The 17,976-nt window shown below is 41.4% G+C and overlaps 1 protein-coding gene across 1 annotated transcript in view; it reads right to left on the bottom strand.

The window, feature by feature from the left end:
* Positions 1–17,976, bottom strand: part of GMDS (GDP-mannose 4,6-dehydratase) — a 425,970-nt gene that overhangs the window by 343,062 nt on the left and 64,932 nt on the right. The window contains exons 2-4 of the mRNA XM_074146368.1: positions 16,053–16,097; positions 12,307–12,394; positions 7,672–7,781 (exon numbers count right to left, since the gene is read on the bottom strand). Of these exons, the coding sequence (XP_074002469.1) occupies positions 7,672–7,781; positions 12,307–12,394; positions 16,053–16,097 (243 nt within the window). The remainder of the gene's footprint in view (positions 1–7,671; positions 7,782–12,306; positions 12,395–16,052; positions 16,098–17,976) is intronic.

The following is a 17,976-nucleotide window of genomic DNA, read 5'->3' as shown; positions in this document are numbered from 1 at the left end:
GGCCTCCCAAGACTGAGAGGCTTCTCAGCGGAGAGAACGAAAAATATAATAGATAGAAAGCTGAATTCAACAAGTGTAAAGAGATGCTTACTCAATTGAGGGGTTATATGCTAGAAGTCCCTTGGTTTTCACATTCCACCTTTCAGCTAACATGGTAGGGTTTGCCTCTTAAAATAAAATACCACATGACTCCAAGCACCCATATGACTGCAAGGACTTAAAACTAAATAGAACGTTAATATCCCATAAACTAAAGAACAAAAAAACCAACCCTGTATGCATTATGCAAGGTAGGAAAAAACCAAACTGAGCATTTACTGGTTTTTTAAAATGTAGTTAAATACAAGTAAGGTTTTACTCTTCAATAATACGTGAATGTTGCATATGTAACATCACAGAAGTCAACCCATTGTTTTTGTATCTTGTAACACACATTCACTATAAAATTACTGGCAACAAAAAAGTAGGCAAATTAACCTACTACCCAATACAATTTCCAGGAGTAAACTGCTCAATTGTGGCTATCTGCTCTACAGCCAAATTGGACTCGACTATTTAATACGTGACTACTAGGATAGCAATAGCCATAAAACCATTTCTTCAGATAGACTTTTAACTTCTCAGTGCAACAAGTTTCAAGTGCTGAAAGCAAGAGATCTTTTACTAAGGGCACACTGCCTTTTTACTTCAGAAATTTGTAAAAGAATATTTATCAGCTTCACCAGTTCAATACAAGTCAGAACAAAAATAAGAAGTCGCACAGCACAGCCAGATGCTGCTGAGATCACTTGTCCTTCAGAAAAAATGGTTATAAGTTCATATTTATCTATGTGTGTGCATCTACTGAGACACTGTGCAAGAAGAGACATTTACATGTGTCAGATGTGAACAGGTGAATGACCTCCTCGGCCTGGTGGTTGAGCTGAAGGAGGAAGTGGAAAGGTTGAGGACTATCAGGGAATGTGAGAGGGAGATTGACTGGTGGGCCCACTCCCTGAAAATAAAAGAACATGTTGAGGCCCCACATAAGCCAGAGGACCCTCTCCCCATCTCTCGCCCGACAGTAGAAGGGGATCTCAGAGAAGAGGGGGAATGGAAACAGGTCCCTAGTCGGCGAAGCAGGCGAATCCCCTCCCTGCCTCTCCCACCTCCCCAGTTACCCCTGCAGAACCGGTATGGAATCCTGCAGGAGGAATTGACTGTTGGAGAGGAGGATGGTACAACTAGGCAGGATGTGCCAGAAAGACCACGTCGCCGCAAACCTGGCATCACAACTAGTTCAAGAAGGAAAAGCAGAAGGGTCATCGTTGTGGGTGACTCTCTATTGAAGGGGGCAGAGGGACCAATATGCCGTCCTGACCCGCTTCACAGGGAGGTCTGCTGCCTCCCTGGGGCACGGGTCAGGGACGTGTTGGACAAAGTTCCTGCTCTAGTCAACCCTTCTGACTATTACCCCCTTGTAGTTTTTCAGGTAGGCAGTGATGATGTATATAATACATCCAGAAAATTAAAAACAATCATAAAGGACTTTAAGACACTGGGAAAACTGGTTGAGGGATCAGGGGCACAGGTAATTTTTTCAGCAATACCCTTAGTTGCAGGAGGAAATCCTGAAAGAAATAAAAAGGCAACTGCGATAAACAAGTGGCTCAGAAACTGGTGCCATCACCGAAATTTTGGGTATTCTGAACTCAGGGAATTTTATATGGCACCGAGTCGGATAGCAACAGATGGAGTACACCTGTCTCAGAAGGGGAGAAAGATACTGGCAAGTGAGTTGGCGGGGCTTGTTGAAAGGGCTTTAAACTAGGATCGAAGGGGGAGGGGGTTAAGCGTAGGTTGAGCAGAAAAAAACTCAAAGAGAGCCTTCAACCTGCCATCTCAGCTAATAAGTCGGCCCCTTTAGGCACCCAGCTGAAGTGCCTTTACACAAATGCACGCAGCATGGGGAACAAACAAGAGGAGTTAGAGATGTGCGCACGCCTCCAGGGCTACGACATTATTGGCATCACCGAGACGTGGTGGGATGGCTCTTACGACTGGAGTGTTCGAATGGAAGGTTACAAGCTCTTCAGGAAGGACAGGCTGGGCAGAAGGGGAGGGGGTGTTGCCCTCTATGTCAAGGACCAGCTGGAATGTATGGAGCTTCACCTGGGGATGGGTGAAGACAAGACAGAGAGCTTATGGGTCAGGATTAAAGGGAGCATGGGGGCAGGTGATGTTACAGTAGGAGTCTGCTACAGGCCACCAGATCAAAGTGACAGCGAGGATGTGGCCCTCTACAAACAGATAGGGGCAGCATCGCACTCACACGCTCTGGTCCTCATGGGGGACTTCAACCACCCCGACATCTGTTGGAAGGACAACACAGCAGAGCACAGGAAATCCAGGAAGTTCTTAGAATGTGTCGACGACAACTTTCTTCTGCAAATAATAGAGGAACCAACGAGGAAAGGAGCAGTGCTGGACCTTGTCCTCACCAACAAGGAGGGGCTGGTCGGGAATGTCAAGTTCAAGGGTAGCCTCGGCTGCAGTGACCATGAGATGATAGAATTCAAGATTCATAAGGCAGCAAGGAGGGTGCGCAGCAAGCTGGCTACCCTGGACTTCAAAAGAGCAGACTTTGATCTCCTGAGAGATCTGATTGGTAAGGTAGCGTGGGAAAAAGAACTGGAAGGGAGAGGGGCCCAAAAAAGCTGGGTGGTATTTAAGGATTGCCTCCTCCAAGCTCAGGAGAGGTGCATCCCAAAAAAGAAGAAATCGGGCAAAATAGCCAGTAGGCCGGCGTGGATGAACAAGGAACTGCTGGACAAACTCAGGACCAAAAAGGAGGCCTATAGAGGGTGGAAGCAGGGAAAGGTAGACTGGGAAGAATACAGAGAAGCTGTCCGAGTCACCAGAAACCTGATCAGGCAAGCAAAAGCCCAGGCAGAACTAAATCTAGCCAGGGATGTGAAAAATAACAAGAAGAACTTCTATAGATATATCAGGGATAAAAATAAGACGAGGGAAGCTGTGGGTCCCCTCCGGAAGGAAACGGGAGACCTGGTCACCCAGGATGTGGATAAGGCTGAGCTACTGAATGACTTCTTTGCCTCAGTCTTCACTGGCAAGGGCCCTAACCACACTGCCCAAGTCACGGAGGGCAAGAACAGGGGCTCTGGGAATGAAGAAGCACCCACAGTACAAGAAGACGAGGTTCGAGACCTCTTAAAGAACCTGAAGGTGCATAAGTCCATGGGACCTGATGAAATCCATCCACGGGTCCTGAGAGAACTGGCGGACGAAGTTGCTAAGCCCCTCTCCATCATATTTGAGAAATCGTGGCAGTCTGGTGAAGTTCCCACTGACTGGAAAAAAGGGAACATAACTCCAATATTCAAAAAAGGAAACAAAGAAGACCCGGGAAACTACAGGCCGGTCAGTCTCACCTCTGTGCCTGGCAAGATCATGGAGCAGATCCTCCTGAAATCCTTGCTAAGGCACATGGAGAATAAAGAAGTGATTGGAAACAGCCAACATGGCTTCACCAAGGGCAAATCGTGCCTGACAAATTTGGTGGCCTTTTACAATACTGCCACAGACTTGGTAGACAAGGGCAGAGCGACTGACGTCATTTACCTGGACTTATGCAAAGCATTTGACACTGTCCCGCACGACATCCTGGTCTCAAAATTGGAAACTCATGGATTCGATGGATGGACCACTCGGTGGATAGGGAACTGGCTGGATGGCCGCATCCAAAGGGTTACAATCAATGGCTCAATGTCCAGGTGGCGGCCAGTAACGAGTGGTGTTCCGCAGGGGTCGGTACTGGGACCAGTACTGTTTAACATCTTTGTCGGTGACATGGACAGTGGGATAGAGTGCACCCTCAGCAAGTTTGCTGATGACACCAAGCTCGGTGGCGCAGTTGACACGCTGGAGGGAAGGGATGCCATCCAGAGGGACCTAGACAGGCTGGAGAGGTGGGCTCGTGCAAATTGCATGAAGTTCAACCAAGCCAAGTGCAGGGTCCTGCACCTGGGACGTGGCAACCCCAGGCACAAATACAAGTTGGGTGGAGAATGGCTGGAGAGCAGCCCCGAGGAGAAGGACTTGGGAGTGCTTATGGATGAGAAGCTCAACATGAGCAGGCAGTGTGCACTGGCAGCCCAGAGAGCCAACCGTGTCCTGGGCTGCATCAGGAGAAGTGTGGCCAGCAGGTCTCGCGAGGTGATTCTGCCCCTCTACTCTGCGCTCGTGAGACCCCTCCTGGAGTACTGTGTCCAGCTTTGGAGTCCTCAACACAGAAAGGACATGGACCTGTTGGAACGGGTCCAGCGGAGGGCCACGAGGATGATCAGAGGGATGGAGCACCTCTCCTATGAAGACAGACTGAGAGAGCTGGGGTTGTTCAGCCTGGAGAAGAGAAGGCTCCGGGGAGACCTTATAACAGCCTATCAATACCTGAAGGGAGCCTACAGAAGAGCTGAAGAGGGACTCTTTGTCAGGAAGAGTGGTGACAGGACAAGGGGCAATGGTTTTAAATTGGAAGAGAAGAGATTTAGATTAGATATAAGGAAGAAATTCTTTACAGTGAGGGTGGTGAGGCACTGGAACAGGTTGCCCAGGGAAGTTGTGGATGCCCCATCCCTGGAAGTGTTCAAGGCCAGGCTGGATGGGGCTTTAAGCAACCTGCTCTAGTGAGAGGTGTCCCTGCCCATGGCAGGGGGGTTGGAACTAGATGATCTTTAAGGTCCTTTCCAACTCTAGCCATTCTATGATTCTATGATTCTATGATTCTACATCACTTTAGCCAACCTAGCATTCGGTTAATTGATTTTCAAGGCATTCAACAAAGGGATATGAATAGAGAGTCATGGATAGCAGAACTCAGATTAAGCCACCTGCATGCTACCTGTACGCAATAATAGATTATTTTTTAGAATCAATATATTGTAAACAGTCACTCCCACAAAACCTAATTAAATGAAAACATATCATGGTCTGCACACCAGATTCCCAAAGCACCAAAAGCCAAAGCAGCAGGTCACATAAAGACTGGATAGAGAAATGAGGCTAAACTGTTTACTTAGTAACTATGAAGTGAATGTACTACTGTTTTCTGAACATCCAATGGAGAAGCCACAGTGCGGAGAGCTAATCCCTGTTTCTCACCAAAACAGACAGGAATGCACGCTGGATAATTTATTCCTACTGATGATATAATTCTGTTAAGTTTACTGTTTTTAATAAGAAGCAAGCTTCAGTACTCTCTCACTTTCTCCCATGTACAAGATCAGATCAGCCTCTCAATGACCTACTTTATGAGTCATAGTCCTCACTATTTATGATTCAGAAAAACGTCTTCTCTGACAGTATTTCCCAGACTACTGTGGGTTCATTCCAAGAACCAATTTCATCTTCATTGGTTTCCTACAGGAAACCAGACCAACTTCCTATTATTTTATTTTCCTTCATTTCAGCATGGCTCACAGAAACTAACTGGAAGTGACAGTGATAGAAAACTTTATACTGCATAAACACAAGCCAACCTAAACACCACCAAAAAAATACTGAAGACGTCACTGATTCAAAGTCACCAGAATGTGAAGCAAACTAAGATTAGAAGTTCTTTTCCCTCCTTCCCCAAATATGATGGACACAGGCAAAAAAAGTACATTTACATAACCAAGGTTTAATGTTAAGGACTGTTCAGGTCTCTGGTGAAGACATTCACCCCTAACAGATAGCCAAGTTCTACTCCCTCTTCTAACGGTGAGATTTTTTTTTTCAAATGGTAAGCACTGTTGGACTGCTTTTAAATCCTATTGATACCATAGTCAAGTCCTCCAATCACCTCAGTCAACAGATTTGGGGTGCCTAGGTTCTCTCCTCAACTGCGACAACATAAGTATTACTGGAGATGCTAGGAAGCATAAGCAGCACACCCTGAAGAAGTCCATCTAGACTTCCAGTAAGACTTCTAACACTGCCTAAGTATTGGCCTGCTGCATTCAGGCTAGCTTTAAGAGACCCATTTTGATGTGTCCTCATTGTGCTTCAAGGCACATTAGATCTCCAAAAGCCAAGACTCAGTGCCAGGTCTGCATGGGCTCAAAATGTTCATGCAGTAAGATACTCAAGGAATAAACTTTCCCAGAGCCCATGGCAGTGCCATGCGAGAACCTATAGCAGCATCACCACCATCACCACTCCTTCATGCCCTCCCAGTGCTGTGATTTGTGCTGTTAGCAGCTGTAGCAGCCACATGAAGATAATCTGGGACTAGAATATTAGTACCACACTAACACCACCTAAGGGACAGAAGTAATTTCCACAGAGATCGTTATCCAATGCACTAGTTCAAGAAAAGACATGCTGGGACACCTAGTTGTGGACTGCAAATACCCACCAAGGTTTTTTGGCTCAGGTCTCACTCTGCAAAGCAGCAGTTAACTTGTCTTCTGGACCAAAGCTGCCCCTGGATTCATGTAGCCTTTTCCTTATACTGCTGTACCTGAGCTAATAAACTCAGACTCACGTTTAGCAGAGAGCAAACTAGATAATTCAATCATTCAAGCAATCTAAAAGCAAAATTATTCTTATTTAAACTCTGTATTCTACTATTTTTCTTGTCAGTAACTGCAGTTTTTCAACATGATTTCCTTTCAAGGCTTACAGAGCGATAGGAACAACATACTGCTTTTCATAGGAAGGCTGACTTACAAAACTCAAGCCAAACTGGTTGTCATGAGGCTTATATACACTTTCACTTCTCAACTCAAGAGAGGCCAGGGAATATTACCACTGAAGAGTACTTTCACATTGCACACAGTATGGATTGACAGACAATTTATTCTAATGACATTTCGCTACCTGGCCATCTGTTTCAGTTTGTAACCATGAAGTGAAGTATGAATGACATTTTTGCAAGTAAATACAGGTCACCTGTTCGTAAACTGAGTTCTCCATGATACAGCACTGTAGCTTAACATATGTAAAACATACACTGAAAGTACCCTCTCTACCGTTCATCTTCTCTTCTTATGATGCAGCAATACTTGCCAGAGACAAGATACTCAGCAATACTTGCCAGAGACAAGATACTCATCTTCAACAAGTCCTTTTTGTTTCAGTTTCTGTAACTTAATTTTTCCAACCAGAAACCCCAGAAATGTTATAATACTGCAAGTAGTAGCAAAGCCGTTTTCACTATTTGTATGTAAATTTCTTAAAGAATACCACCTGCATGAAAACTAGTATAGGCAAAGCCTTTCTAGAAGTGACGCTCAGATACATGTATTGATTTTAATGCAAACAGAATAATGTGGTTTTAAGTGATTTTGCCTAACAACATTGCACAACTTTTCCACTAGGACTGATCAGCAAACTACAGCAAAAGTTGTTTCACATGGTAGAAAAATCAGATTTTTAAACCTGTGGATTTTGTTGATAATGACAATTTAACTTCACTTATTCTGACACCTTAATATATATTCAGGAGCAAGACTCATCCAGTAATTCAGCACCGCAGCAAACACAACTATCTTGGTTTAAGGCAGTGTTTACCTGTCAAAGTTAACAGTTGTTAAAGTGGCTATAAATCCTGCAGTCTAAAATAATCAGTATAAGCAGTATACCACCAACAACACACATTCACAATTCTCAGTGCTAGAAGCTACTCACCTTGACATGGCTCTGAGCTCCCAGGTTGTATATCTCAGTGGGTTTGACTTCATTAATGATCTTCACCAGGCAGGTGCTGTCCGTGAGATCACCATAGTGCAGCTTCATGTCTTCAGAGTTTAAGAACACAGAGTTAATACACTTTAGTCTCAGAACAATATGGCATTCTTGGTCCAAATCCTATCCCAGGTTTAAAATCCAAGTAAAGATTTACAGGAAAAAGTTAAGAGATCATCGCTGAACAAGGTTTTGCTTGTTTTTTTTCTCCCCTGCTTTAAGTACAAAATGTATTTCCCTGTAGGAGTGATAAATACCATTTCAGATTCTCTTTTCAATAATCTGATTTACCTACCAACATTTATATAATTTAATAGTTTACACTTCATTAATCCAGGTTGTATAAATTAGATACCTAACTCCTATACAGAATTTCAGTCACCAAAAAAAAAAAAAAAAGCATGACTTCAGCTTAGGTTTCCAGATTTTCCACTCACAAAGGTTTTTAATAAATTCTTAAGTATACATTGATAGCTTTTTCCTCCTTCCCAAAATGTTGCACATTTAAGTTCCTCACTGTGAATAATTTCACCACACAACAAAAACGCCTAAGGTACCTACAAGATGATCATTCAGGTAACATTACAATACAACCCACTGCATTTATTACTATTGTTTTTCCATTTGAAAATATAGATACACACTGGAAAGGAATCTCAGCGAACATTGTAACTGTCAATGAAACATGCTTCATGATGATACCTTGCAAAATCTCACATGTGGTTAGATAAGTCAGTCATCCAGCTGTTATTTATCCTTCGCCGACTGAATTACTTTCTAATTTGTGTGTGAACAAGTAGGTAAGAGCAGAGACCAGCTCTGGTCAAAATTAAGAGGAGGTTACAATGACTTATCAATTCATCCTTGGTTTCAGACCCTAACTTGTCAAGAAATTACAGAAGTGAAATTCATTCTGATAAAACAGGTCTAATTTTCCTCATATTAAAAAATAAAATAAAAAAACCCAAACCACAAAAAGCCATCACACCACTACAGTGCTATTCACATACCTATTCAACAAAAAGAAAAACCTTATTATAACTTATTAACTGTTTATGTTTACTTGCCATATTTATATAGATTTTCATTTGATGTTTTTGACCTTAATAAAATTATGTTACATTGCACTAACTCCAGGAAAAAGAAGAAATTCCTATTTCAGCACAGTTTAGTAGTCTTCCCCTTTGACAGTGGTCACCACTTTTTGGGGGGCTGTATCACCTACAGATATAATCGATTTTTTTTTTTTTTTTTTTTAAATCCTGAAACCAAGAAATACAAGCTCTATTACAAGATATTATCATGTGAATTCACAGTACCTTTTTTTAAATGCTGTAGAGATATGTGAACTTTGTTCTTATTTAAGCTGTTTTGGAGGTTTATTTATTTATTCTTAAACAGTTTAAGGTGGCAAGGACATAACAGATCATGCATCTGATGATCCTGCATTTCTCAGGTGTTCAGCTTTGCACACTCCTATTTAACAGGTACTTGAGACTCTTCAGGTTGATAAAGTGATACAGCCCAGCAGGTCACAGTATATTCTTGAAATCTACTTTCACATCCACATTGCTTGAAAAGGACAGTTCTGAAGAGGCTTCAAGACCCATTTGAAGCTGTGGCTAATAGGTAAGGGAATGGTAATGCAACTTTTTTTCTTTTTTAAGAAAGAGATAAATGTGATTAAATATGAGGGCTGGCAAGCAGGTTGTGACTCTTTTTGTGCGTACACATCAATTATCCATGGTGTTGGCTGGCTGCTTTCATTTTTGCCACCAGTTCTATACAGGCTTTGCTGGAACACCACCATGCTTCCACTTGTATGGAATGCAACTGTCCTGCTTCCCAAATGAAATTCAATATACGAAGCCCATTCTGTCTGTGGGCCGCAGCATGCACAAGATCCCAAATGGTTACAGGATAAAACTATTCAGATATTGGTGTCAACCTGCAATCCTCAAAACTGTTGGTGTCCAGACACCTTAACAACTGCTGCACTTTTCTTGCAACGCTAAGTAGAGACCTAACCAACTTCTCTGATGGCAGGTACCACCTTTTTCAGTACAACTTTGTGGGCTGGTGGGAGGAAGAACCCCCCAAAGGCACTATCCTTTCTGTCCCAGAAAATAAAGCTTCCCCTAGGCAACAAGGGGTCCTCTTCTTCCTTTGCATACCTGGGCTGGGAGTTAAACAAAGTCCTCCTGTCCTTTCAGAGAGGATGGAGCAGAGGACACTGGTACAAATGGAAGCCCAGGGAGCAGCAGCAGCTCTGCAGGAGCCCTAGACTCTGAAAGAGCAACTGGTTCCTCTCCAGCCTAAGCAGCAGCTGAGCAGGGAAGAGGTGCCACAGACAGGCTCCCTCTTTGGTGTAGGAAGACACCCAGTTCTGCTGCCATCCCCAGGACAGAGAGCAGTCTCAGAGCTCCCGGGGAAGGTAAGCTGCCAGCTAGGCTCAGCCAAGCATCAGAGATACCCTCCCACAATTACCTTAAATTTAAAGCTCTCAAAGGAGAATGCCCATTTTGGTCTACCATCAAGTCTTCAAAGCTTCTCACCAAAATGGCTTTTTTGAAGCAGGGCAGGGCATGAGGCTTTGTTCATTTTCTGACCCATGAAAAAGAGGTCTTTCAAGAGCAATAGGCTAAGTGGAAAGACTTACTAGAAATGGGTTTATTTGGTGCAAAGATTTATAAACAGATCAAATGTCAAAGCCTTTGGGTTTTGGTAATATTATCCAATCTAAAATCCTCCTTAGCAAGCAATAGCTGAAGGGCTCACTTAGGAAACATCTTGTTTTCCTTCTTGTTCTTCCTACTTATTTTTTTCTTTGTATGAAGAGATTCACTGTCTATAAAGATCATCATCTTGCAATGTATAATCAGTTCCTCATGGGAAGAGCACACAGGGCAAAGTCAAAATTAGGGTTTGCTCACATCAACCACTATTGCTTCTTTGCTTCCTCCAGTACTGCCTGGAAACCCATTGTTTCCAAAACGTTTCCATAGAGCAGCCTTTCCTGAGATTCCAAGTCCAATTCCTCCTCCTCCCATTCATATGGCTGCATTCCTCAGTTAAAGGAAAATGAGATAAGAAGTGGGGGAAAAACATTTAAGGCCTGCTTTCTTTTTCCTTTCTTCCATCCTGTTCCTTAAATGTTTGCATACATATTTATCATGATCTACACTGTCTTCTCAAATCACTTTTCATATTCACAAGATGGTCCTCACAATGCACAGATTCCTGTTTGATTTCTTTTGCTTCATTTTACCTTGTGATACATGAATGTAAGTCATAGGAAACAAAGTTCTTACATTGTCTTTGACGGAAGCACAGGTTTCAGTATTCTTCATGGAGATATTTTATTTAAGTCCTCCCTCAATCAGGTTTTTTAAGCAGCAATGTACAGCAAGTAGCAGCTACTCACAACAAATACCACAAGTCATGTCAGAAATTAAAAATTTTTTAAAAATTACAAACAAAGACCAAGTGAAGTCTAGAAGTTGCTTTATATATTACAATTTGATAAAAATCAGACTCTGTTTAACCATGGTGGGAAGCAGACTTCAAAAGACATGAGATTCATGTACATCATGGAGATATTTAGTGTTAACAATACCTGAAATTGGACTATGTAGGACAGTGTCAATCTGCACGACTCTACAAAGTATACATAGTGTAAAGAACTATATACTTGTTAAGATGCTCAGTCCTTCTGCTGAACTGGAGCCATCCAACATCTGAGCTTCTTCTCACCAAGTGACCAGTTAACCTTCTTTAAAGTAAAATACTCAAAACAATTTTTGCAAAGTGTACACTAAAGGTAATAATTATCATTGGTAACAGAATACAGTAAATTGTTAGCAAGTTTCCAGGAGCAATGCCTGCCTTTCAGGAAAAACAGGTAATAGTTTCCTTGGATGCAGAAATTCAGAAGGTCCAAAGGTTCGTTCTTCCTGTCATCAGTAAGAAGATCATGTCTTACTCATGCTGTCATACAGGCTGTCCACAAACCTTCACCTCCATCAGGCACTAAGAAGCTCATGAGGAAACAGAAGTGCAACACTTAAGATAACTGCCTCAAAAAACCACATTTTACTATTCTGATATCTCAGTGTTTTCAACCTCACATAGTTTTTTTTTGCAGGCCCAGCCATTTTCCAGTTGCTACTGCCCAGCTATGTGTGAACTGTGTCAGCATCTCTACACAACATAAAGTGCCTTCCTTGGCCCCTCTCATAATTTGCCCTCTTGGTAATTCACACACACAAGAGTATCTATGCTTTGTGTTAACTTTTCATCAGAGAAAAATCATCACTTTTCTTTCTGAGATAGAGCAGCTAGCTAACAAACAGAGAAAAGGGAAACTTAGCTATCAAGGTTTTTTGTTTTAAAATAACCAATCAAGTCAAACACAGCTTAAAAATAACTACTCATTAATAACATGTAGGTGGAGGAAACTGGGATTCCCTTCCTGCTCCCACGGACCTTTTTCCGCCAAACATACACCACAGACTAAAAATGAAAAAAAAAACCCACCAAAAGAAAAACACCATTTCAAATATAAAAACAAAGTCTTACTTCCTTCAATATGAGCCTGTGGGTTCTTATAGAGGTGTTCAATCCGGCCTGTATTAAAAGAACTAGACCGACGAACGATGCCATGCACCTGGGGATTGAACAAGGAAAGATACAAAAGGAAAGTGGTAAACATTAAAAGAAAAACGTTCATCATCACTCTTTTCATATACATGGGCCTAGCCCTTATATCAGGTAATCAGATATTGTCTCTATTCCTAAAGGCAGATAGTTATCCAAATCATATGAAAATACTCAGATATGAGCTCTGATGCTGTACTTTTTTTTTTAGTACCCTTCAGTGGTTTCACCTTCTCCCTTGTTGACACTGCTAGCAGCCCAAGCACCAGACGCAGTACAGAAGACACACTGAATTGCCCTAGAGCACTGTCTCCTAGTGAGTGAGACTTGCCAACATTACTGGAGTTGGAGAAGCAGTATGTGAAACCCAAGATAACCACTTCTACCCGGTTGCCAAGTCTTTCTTCAGAGATAGTGGGCATGGAAAAAGCAGCAGCAGGAGACAAGGCTAGAGAAATGAGAAAGGGAGCAGAGAGCAGGGAAGAAAAAGACAAGGGGAAAGAAGGGGCAGCAGCTGCAAGGCCCAAATATATTTTAGGAAACAGCTGTGATTCACTGTCTCAGGTGTTGGAAGAACAGCCAGAACAGTCAGTGCTATTTTGCAGACCTCATGACTCAGTGTTCTCCAGTGGGTTACGAGACACACAGGCAAGCCTAACGCTGAAACACAGGTTAGGAACCTCCTTTAACCAGCCATGATAAATAAGTCAGTGAAAAAAAACCACCACTGGTTCTGACTAACATTAAAGAAAAGCCCGTTTGTGTCTAATACATTAGAGAAAATGTTCAAATACTGATCCTGTTTCCTCCTTATGTGAGAAAGCCCCAAGCCTCCTGCCAAAATTCATGTTAGCTTAGGTTACCAGCTGCAGAAATTGTGCTTGCACAGGTGACAAACTTCAGCATCTCACTGTCCTCCAGATCTTCCTGCCCTTTATTATTTCTGAAAGTGATCCCTTACAACCTGATGCGTCCTACACTTGGTTGGGATGGGCCATCGCTTTACTGTCTCACTTCATATGAGCTTGTACCTGTAAGACTATACCAGCAGGAACAGGCAGCTTTTTGGGTTTCAGTTCAGTTTTGTTTGGGGATTTTTGTTTTACACACAACTCAAGCTATGATCATTGACAGTTTTTATTCCATCTTAAGTCTGAAACTTAACTGAATAAGAAGGTATGCACAACTGCAGAATGAGACCAATTTGCTGCTTTACAAATGGCATTTTGGTGGCAAGATCTCTAATAATAGCTGAATAGCTTTATCTTTACAATTTGCAAGACAAAATTTATGGTGCCAATTTCCTTGCATAAAATCTCATGTGCCCAGCCACACAACAGGCTCACAAAGTACCTTGTTCTACAATTCAAATGCTAAATTTTCCACAACCGAGTAAAACATTTGCATTGTGAGGATCAATGTGGAACTTCAAAAGATGCACCAAAAAGAAATTTCCATCAAATAATGAATTTATGAAGATAAATTTTCAAACTTATGTAGTTAAAAGCCCTATCAAAATAATTATTTATAAAATGTGTGGATAATTTATCGGGACATAAGGTTTGAAAGTGTTTCTTTGTAAAAAAAGAGACTTCCACAACAACTTCACTTTTGCAAAAGATGCTGGAAACACTTTTGAGTACTCAAATGAACATCTGTTTTGCTTTGTAAAAAAAAAAAAAAAAATCAGATTTTGCAGTTTTAAAGCATCAAATTATTCTAAAGGAAGCTAAATGCTTTACAACTCTTCTAGCAAAATTAAATATTTTGGCTTAAAGTCCTGATGAGAGACTTCTTGAGCTCTCAATTATCTATCTCTGAATGAAGTCATGCTGAAATTCAAGTTCACACAAACCATTGACCAATAAGTCAAATCTTGCCAGCAAGCCTCAAAGCTTGATGAAAGACTGTGCTTGCAAGAGCTTTGTGTCAGCTGAATGATTGTGATACCAACATTTGACCAATGAGATGTACTAAATGCAATCACCCCAGGATTTCAAAAAGTTTCAGCAAACAAACACATCCAGAGAGCCTCTTGCATCCAGCGATAACAAGAAAACATGCAAACCCAGCTTTTTTTCTCCCACTCCTTTTTCTGGTATGCACATACAAGAGAAAGAAAATCTGCCAAATGCTTAATCCATGACAGCAATAGTACCATAAAAAAAAAACTGATGAAAGGTACCTTTGTCTGCATAGGACAGATGAAATGCAAACCTTGTGACAAGCCAAAATGTGTGCAAACTGGTTAATCTAGTTAAGAAGTAAGATCAGTGGATTTTTCTCAATAGGACTTGATCTTTAAATAGATTGACCTTTTTTTAAAAAAATTTCAAACAAACCACCTTAGTTAGGGAGGGAATCAGTTATCACCTGTACTCTTGTGTTCAGTTATTCAGGAACTAACTGGCAACATAGGAAAGAATTCCAACAAATAAATGGAGAGTTGAGGAACAGAAACAAAAGCCTATACCAAATTATTGTAACCCTTCTATTGTGGAAAGGGTTATATTTCATTTTAGTTGCAGTTAGCAGTTCCCAATTTCATTGTGGACTAGGAGAGAGTATGTGCTTTTGCCACAATGCAACCACTATGATATCTCTCTTCACCAAACAGAATGGAGAAATAGTAAAAATAATCAATTCGCAACACTGAAAAAACCACCACCAGTAAGCAGATTAATCAACAAAGCAGGAGAAAGGATGGAATAAGCAAGGCAAGACTAACCATATGCAGCAGCATGGAAAGCACAGGCTGGCTGAGAAGAGACTTCTCACTAAGATATGAAGCAGTATTACAACAGAATTAATTAAATCCAATATTAGAATGAGCATTAGCTTTTAACTAAAAGTCAAGAAAACTATATTGTAGGGAGATTAATTTGACCATCGCTTTCCTTCCGTTATCATACATTTTGGAAACATCTTTCATGACCAAGAAGGTAAACATTTTCATGTATATGCCCACAACAGTTCAAAACCATCGAATCATACCATAATACTGTGATTGTTGCTTTGCTGGGCCACAAAAAAGACGATTTTGCCAGGGAAAGCTATGCAGCAAGGAGGAGTCAGACTCCCTTCATTTTAAGGAAAAGGTAAGTAAAAATCATGTCCTAAGCAGGAACATAATTAATCCAAGAGAAGGGGTGGAAAGTAACACTAACAAAGCATATTTTTGGGTTTGGGTGTTTGCTTGTTTGTTTTTGTTTGTTTTCTTTTTTTCTTTTTAAACAGAGAAAGCAAAAAGCAAGGTTTTCGTTGCTGAAGTATAACTGCCAAAATAAAAGGGCCTTTAGTGAGGGTGAGCAGGGAGAAAACAAACAACAGATTCTTATTCCTTTATGTGGTACATTGCATCATAAATTATTCCCTAATTCCTTACAGTTTTGGCTCTCACAGGTCACTGCTTATCTGAGTTGGCGGGAAACATGCAAAGCAGCTATACCCTGAGGAGAAGAGGGAATCCACCAGTGGACATTAGATGATAAATAGTACAATAAGCTGGCATGATTACAGGCCATGCTGCACATTCCTCTCTGGAGTTTTGATTTGTTATCTAGGGCTGGAGTGGAAAACACACACAGAGAAGGACAGAAGCAGAGGAAGCCGGAGCTGCAGCATCCAAACGACTCCATCAGCCCATAGCCGGTCACCGAGTCACTCACCTCATAGCCTTTTTCCAGCAGGAACTCAGCCAAGTACGATCCATCCTGGGAAGAGTAAGATATAGGAAAGTGTTAGAAACACAGTGAAGTGGTCTGGGAGATTTGCACTGGTTAAGGTTTCAAAAAAGGGAAGAAAAAAATATTTCAATGAGTTAAATGAGTAACAAACATATACTTTGACTTCTCCAGATTTATACACTGACCTAAAAATACTATAGATGCTTTTTGGTTAGTTTTAGATTAAGAAGCAGTGTATTTTAAGATAAGTTGCTTACAAATGCTGGTTGAGAACTGCTGTCTCTGGAATCTCTTCCCAAGTTCCATTATAAAGTGCCTGGGGACGTCTTTCCAAAATATCCTAACCACAGTTATTGAATTTGAACTATTTTGGAGATAGGGAAGGGAAAACATTCTAGAAAAATTGGTGCATGCTTGGCATACTCTGCAAAGTGACATGCCTCTGTAGCACTGTGTCAAACTCGCATCTCCCTTGCACACATGCTCCTTCAGGCAGCAATAATTCTGCCTGCCTGACCAATTGAGTTTTCAAAAACATCCCTAGCACACCCTGTATTTATACTACAGAATACAAGCCATTTTCACATTTTATATATCGTTGAGGGTTGGGAGTATGGGTTGTTTTGGTTTGTTTTTTTTTTTCCCCTCCCTTCCTTTTAAATCCTTGTCAAACTAACTTACATTATTAAACTCCCAAAAAGCAAATACTCTAAAACACATGCTACTGCATGTTTTCCTGAAACAAGATGATTTTGCTGGCATCGTTATTGCCAGGATTACCAAATACAGTAAGTCATATTGTCCTTCTAAATGTGTACGTACCATCACAAACCCAGCAGTTTACCCCTCCAGAAGAGTGCTCACTAACCAATTTAGTGAACACTACCCATGCCCCAAGAGTCCACATCTTCTCACTGACTTTTTGAACTGGTTGTTCCTTTAATATGTGAGGGTACTCCAGAGTCAATCGACTTGTTACAGAAAGACCATAAAAATATGAGATGCCACCTATGCTTACATTCTTAAACTCTGTTACATGGATCCGCTCTGATGTGATCATGGCCAGAGACATTCAAGCACAAAACTAAACAGGCATCTCCTTGGTCCTCTTTTTAAAAGCATGTTTCTCCAGAGAAAAACCTCTCACACCTCAGATTAAATTAACTTTTCTTGCCACATTGGCAGCCTAAGGAGAATAACATACTGAAAGTAAGAAATTTGAGCTGCAGTAGGAGGCCCTATTGCAGCAGGGCTGCCAGTGGAGACTGCTTACTGCACTGATGGCAAAATCATGCCTAAGTCTATGCAAAAATGGCACAGTGCGGTATACAAGGGGCATGTTGCCGTATGTTTAAAACTGCAACATTAGAAAAAATGAGTGGCTTTATGGTATAAATGTTTCATAGAGTCTTACACAGTCTAGAAGAGCTTGAAACCAGGAAAGAAAGTCTCGGCTTCCATACTTCTCCCACAACATGTGGGTGTTCACATAACTTATATAGTGCCATAAGCCAACAGCCATCGGTCTATGACACCAATTGACCTGCAACATGGGAAACCACATATGCCATGGCATCACTGGAACAGTATGTATTTCTGTACTTCAAATGAAAACAAAAAGACCCTACAGAAAGGAGAAATTTAAAGAACATGCAGTGGAAACTCTGGAGAAACATGGGGGCAAAGGCGGGGGAATGACAACTACCTTTAATGTAGTTGTCATCTGTTTCATTAGTAATTCCTCTAGGATTTAGGAGAGGTGGATCATGGGAAGAAACCTTCCCAATTCTCCTTGGTTGCTCAGACATCTAAAATAAATAAATATATAAAATAAGTAGGAAGTGAAAGTGGGAGACCCAGAGAGTGCAAAGGAGATACAAAAAAGAAAGGCTGTGATTACTTAGGA

Source organism: Numenius arquata, chromosome 4, assembly GCF_964106895.1.
Source record: "Numenius arquata chromosome 4, bNumArq3.hap1.1, whole genome shotgun sequence".
NCBI lineage: Eukaryota > Metazoa > Chordata > Aves > Charadriiformes > Scolopacidae > Numenius > Numenius arquata.
Note: the sequence above shows the minus strand (reverse complement) of the source record. Positions and strands in the feature narration are given on the sequence as shown.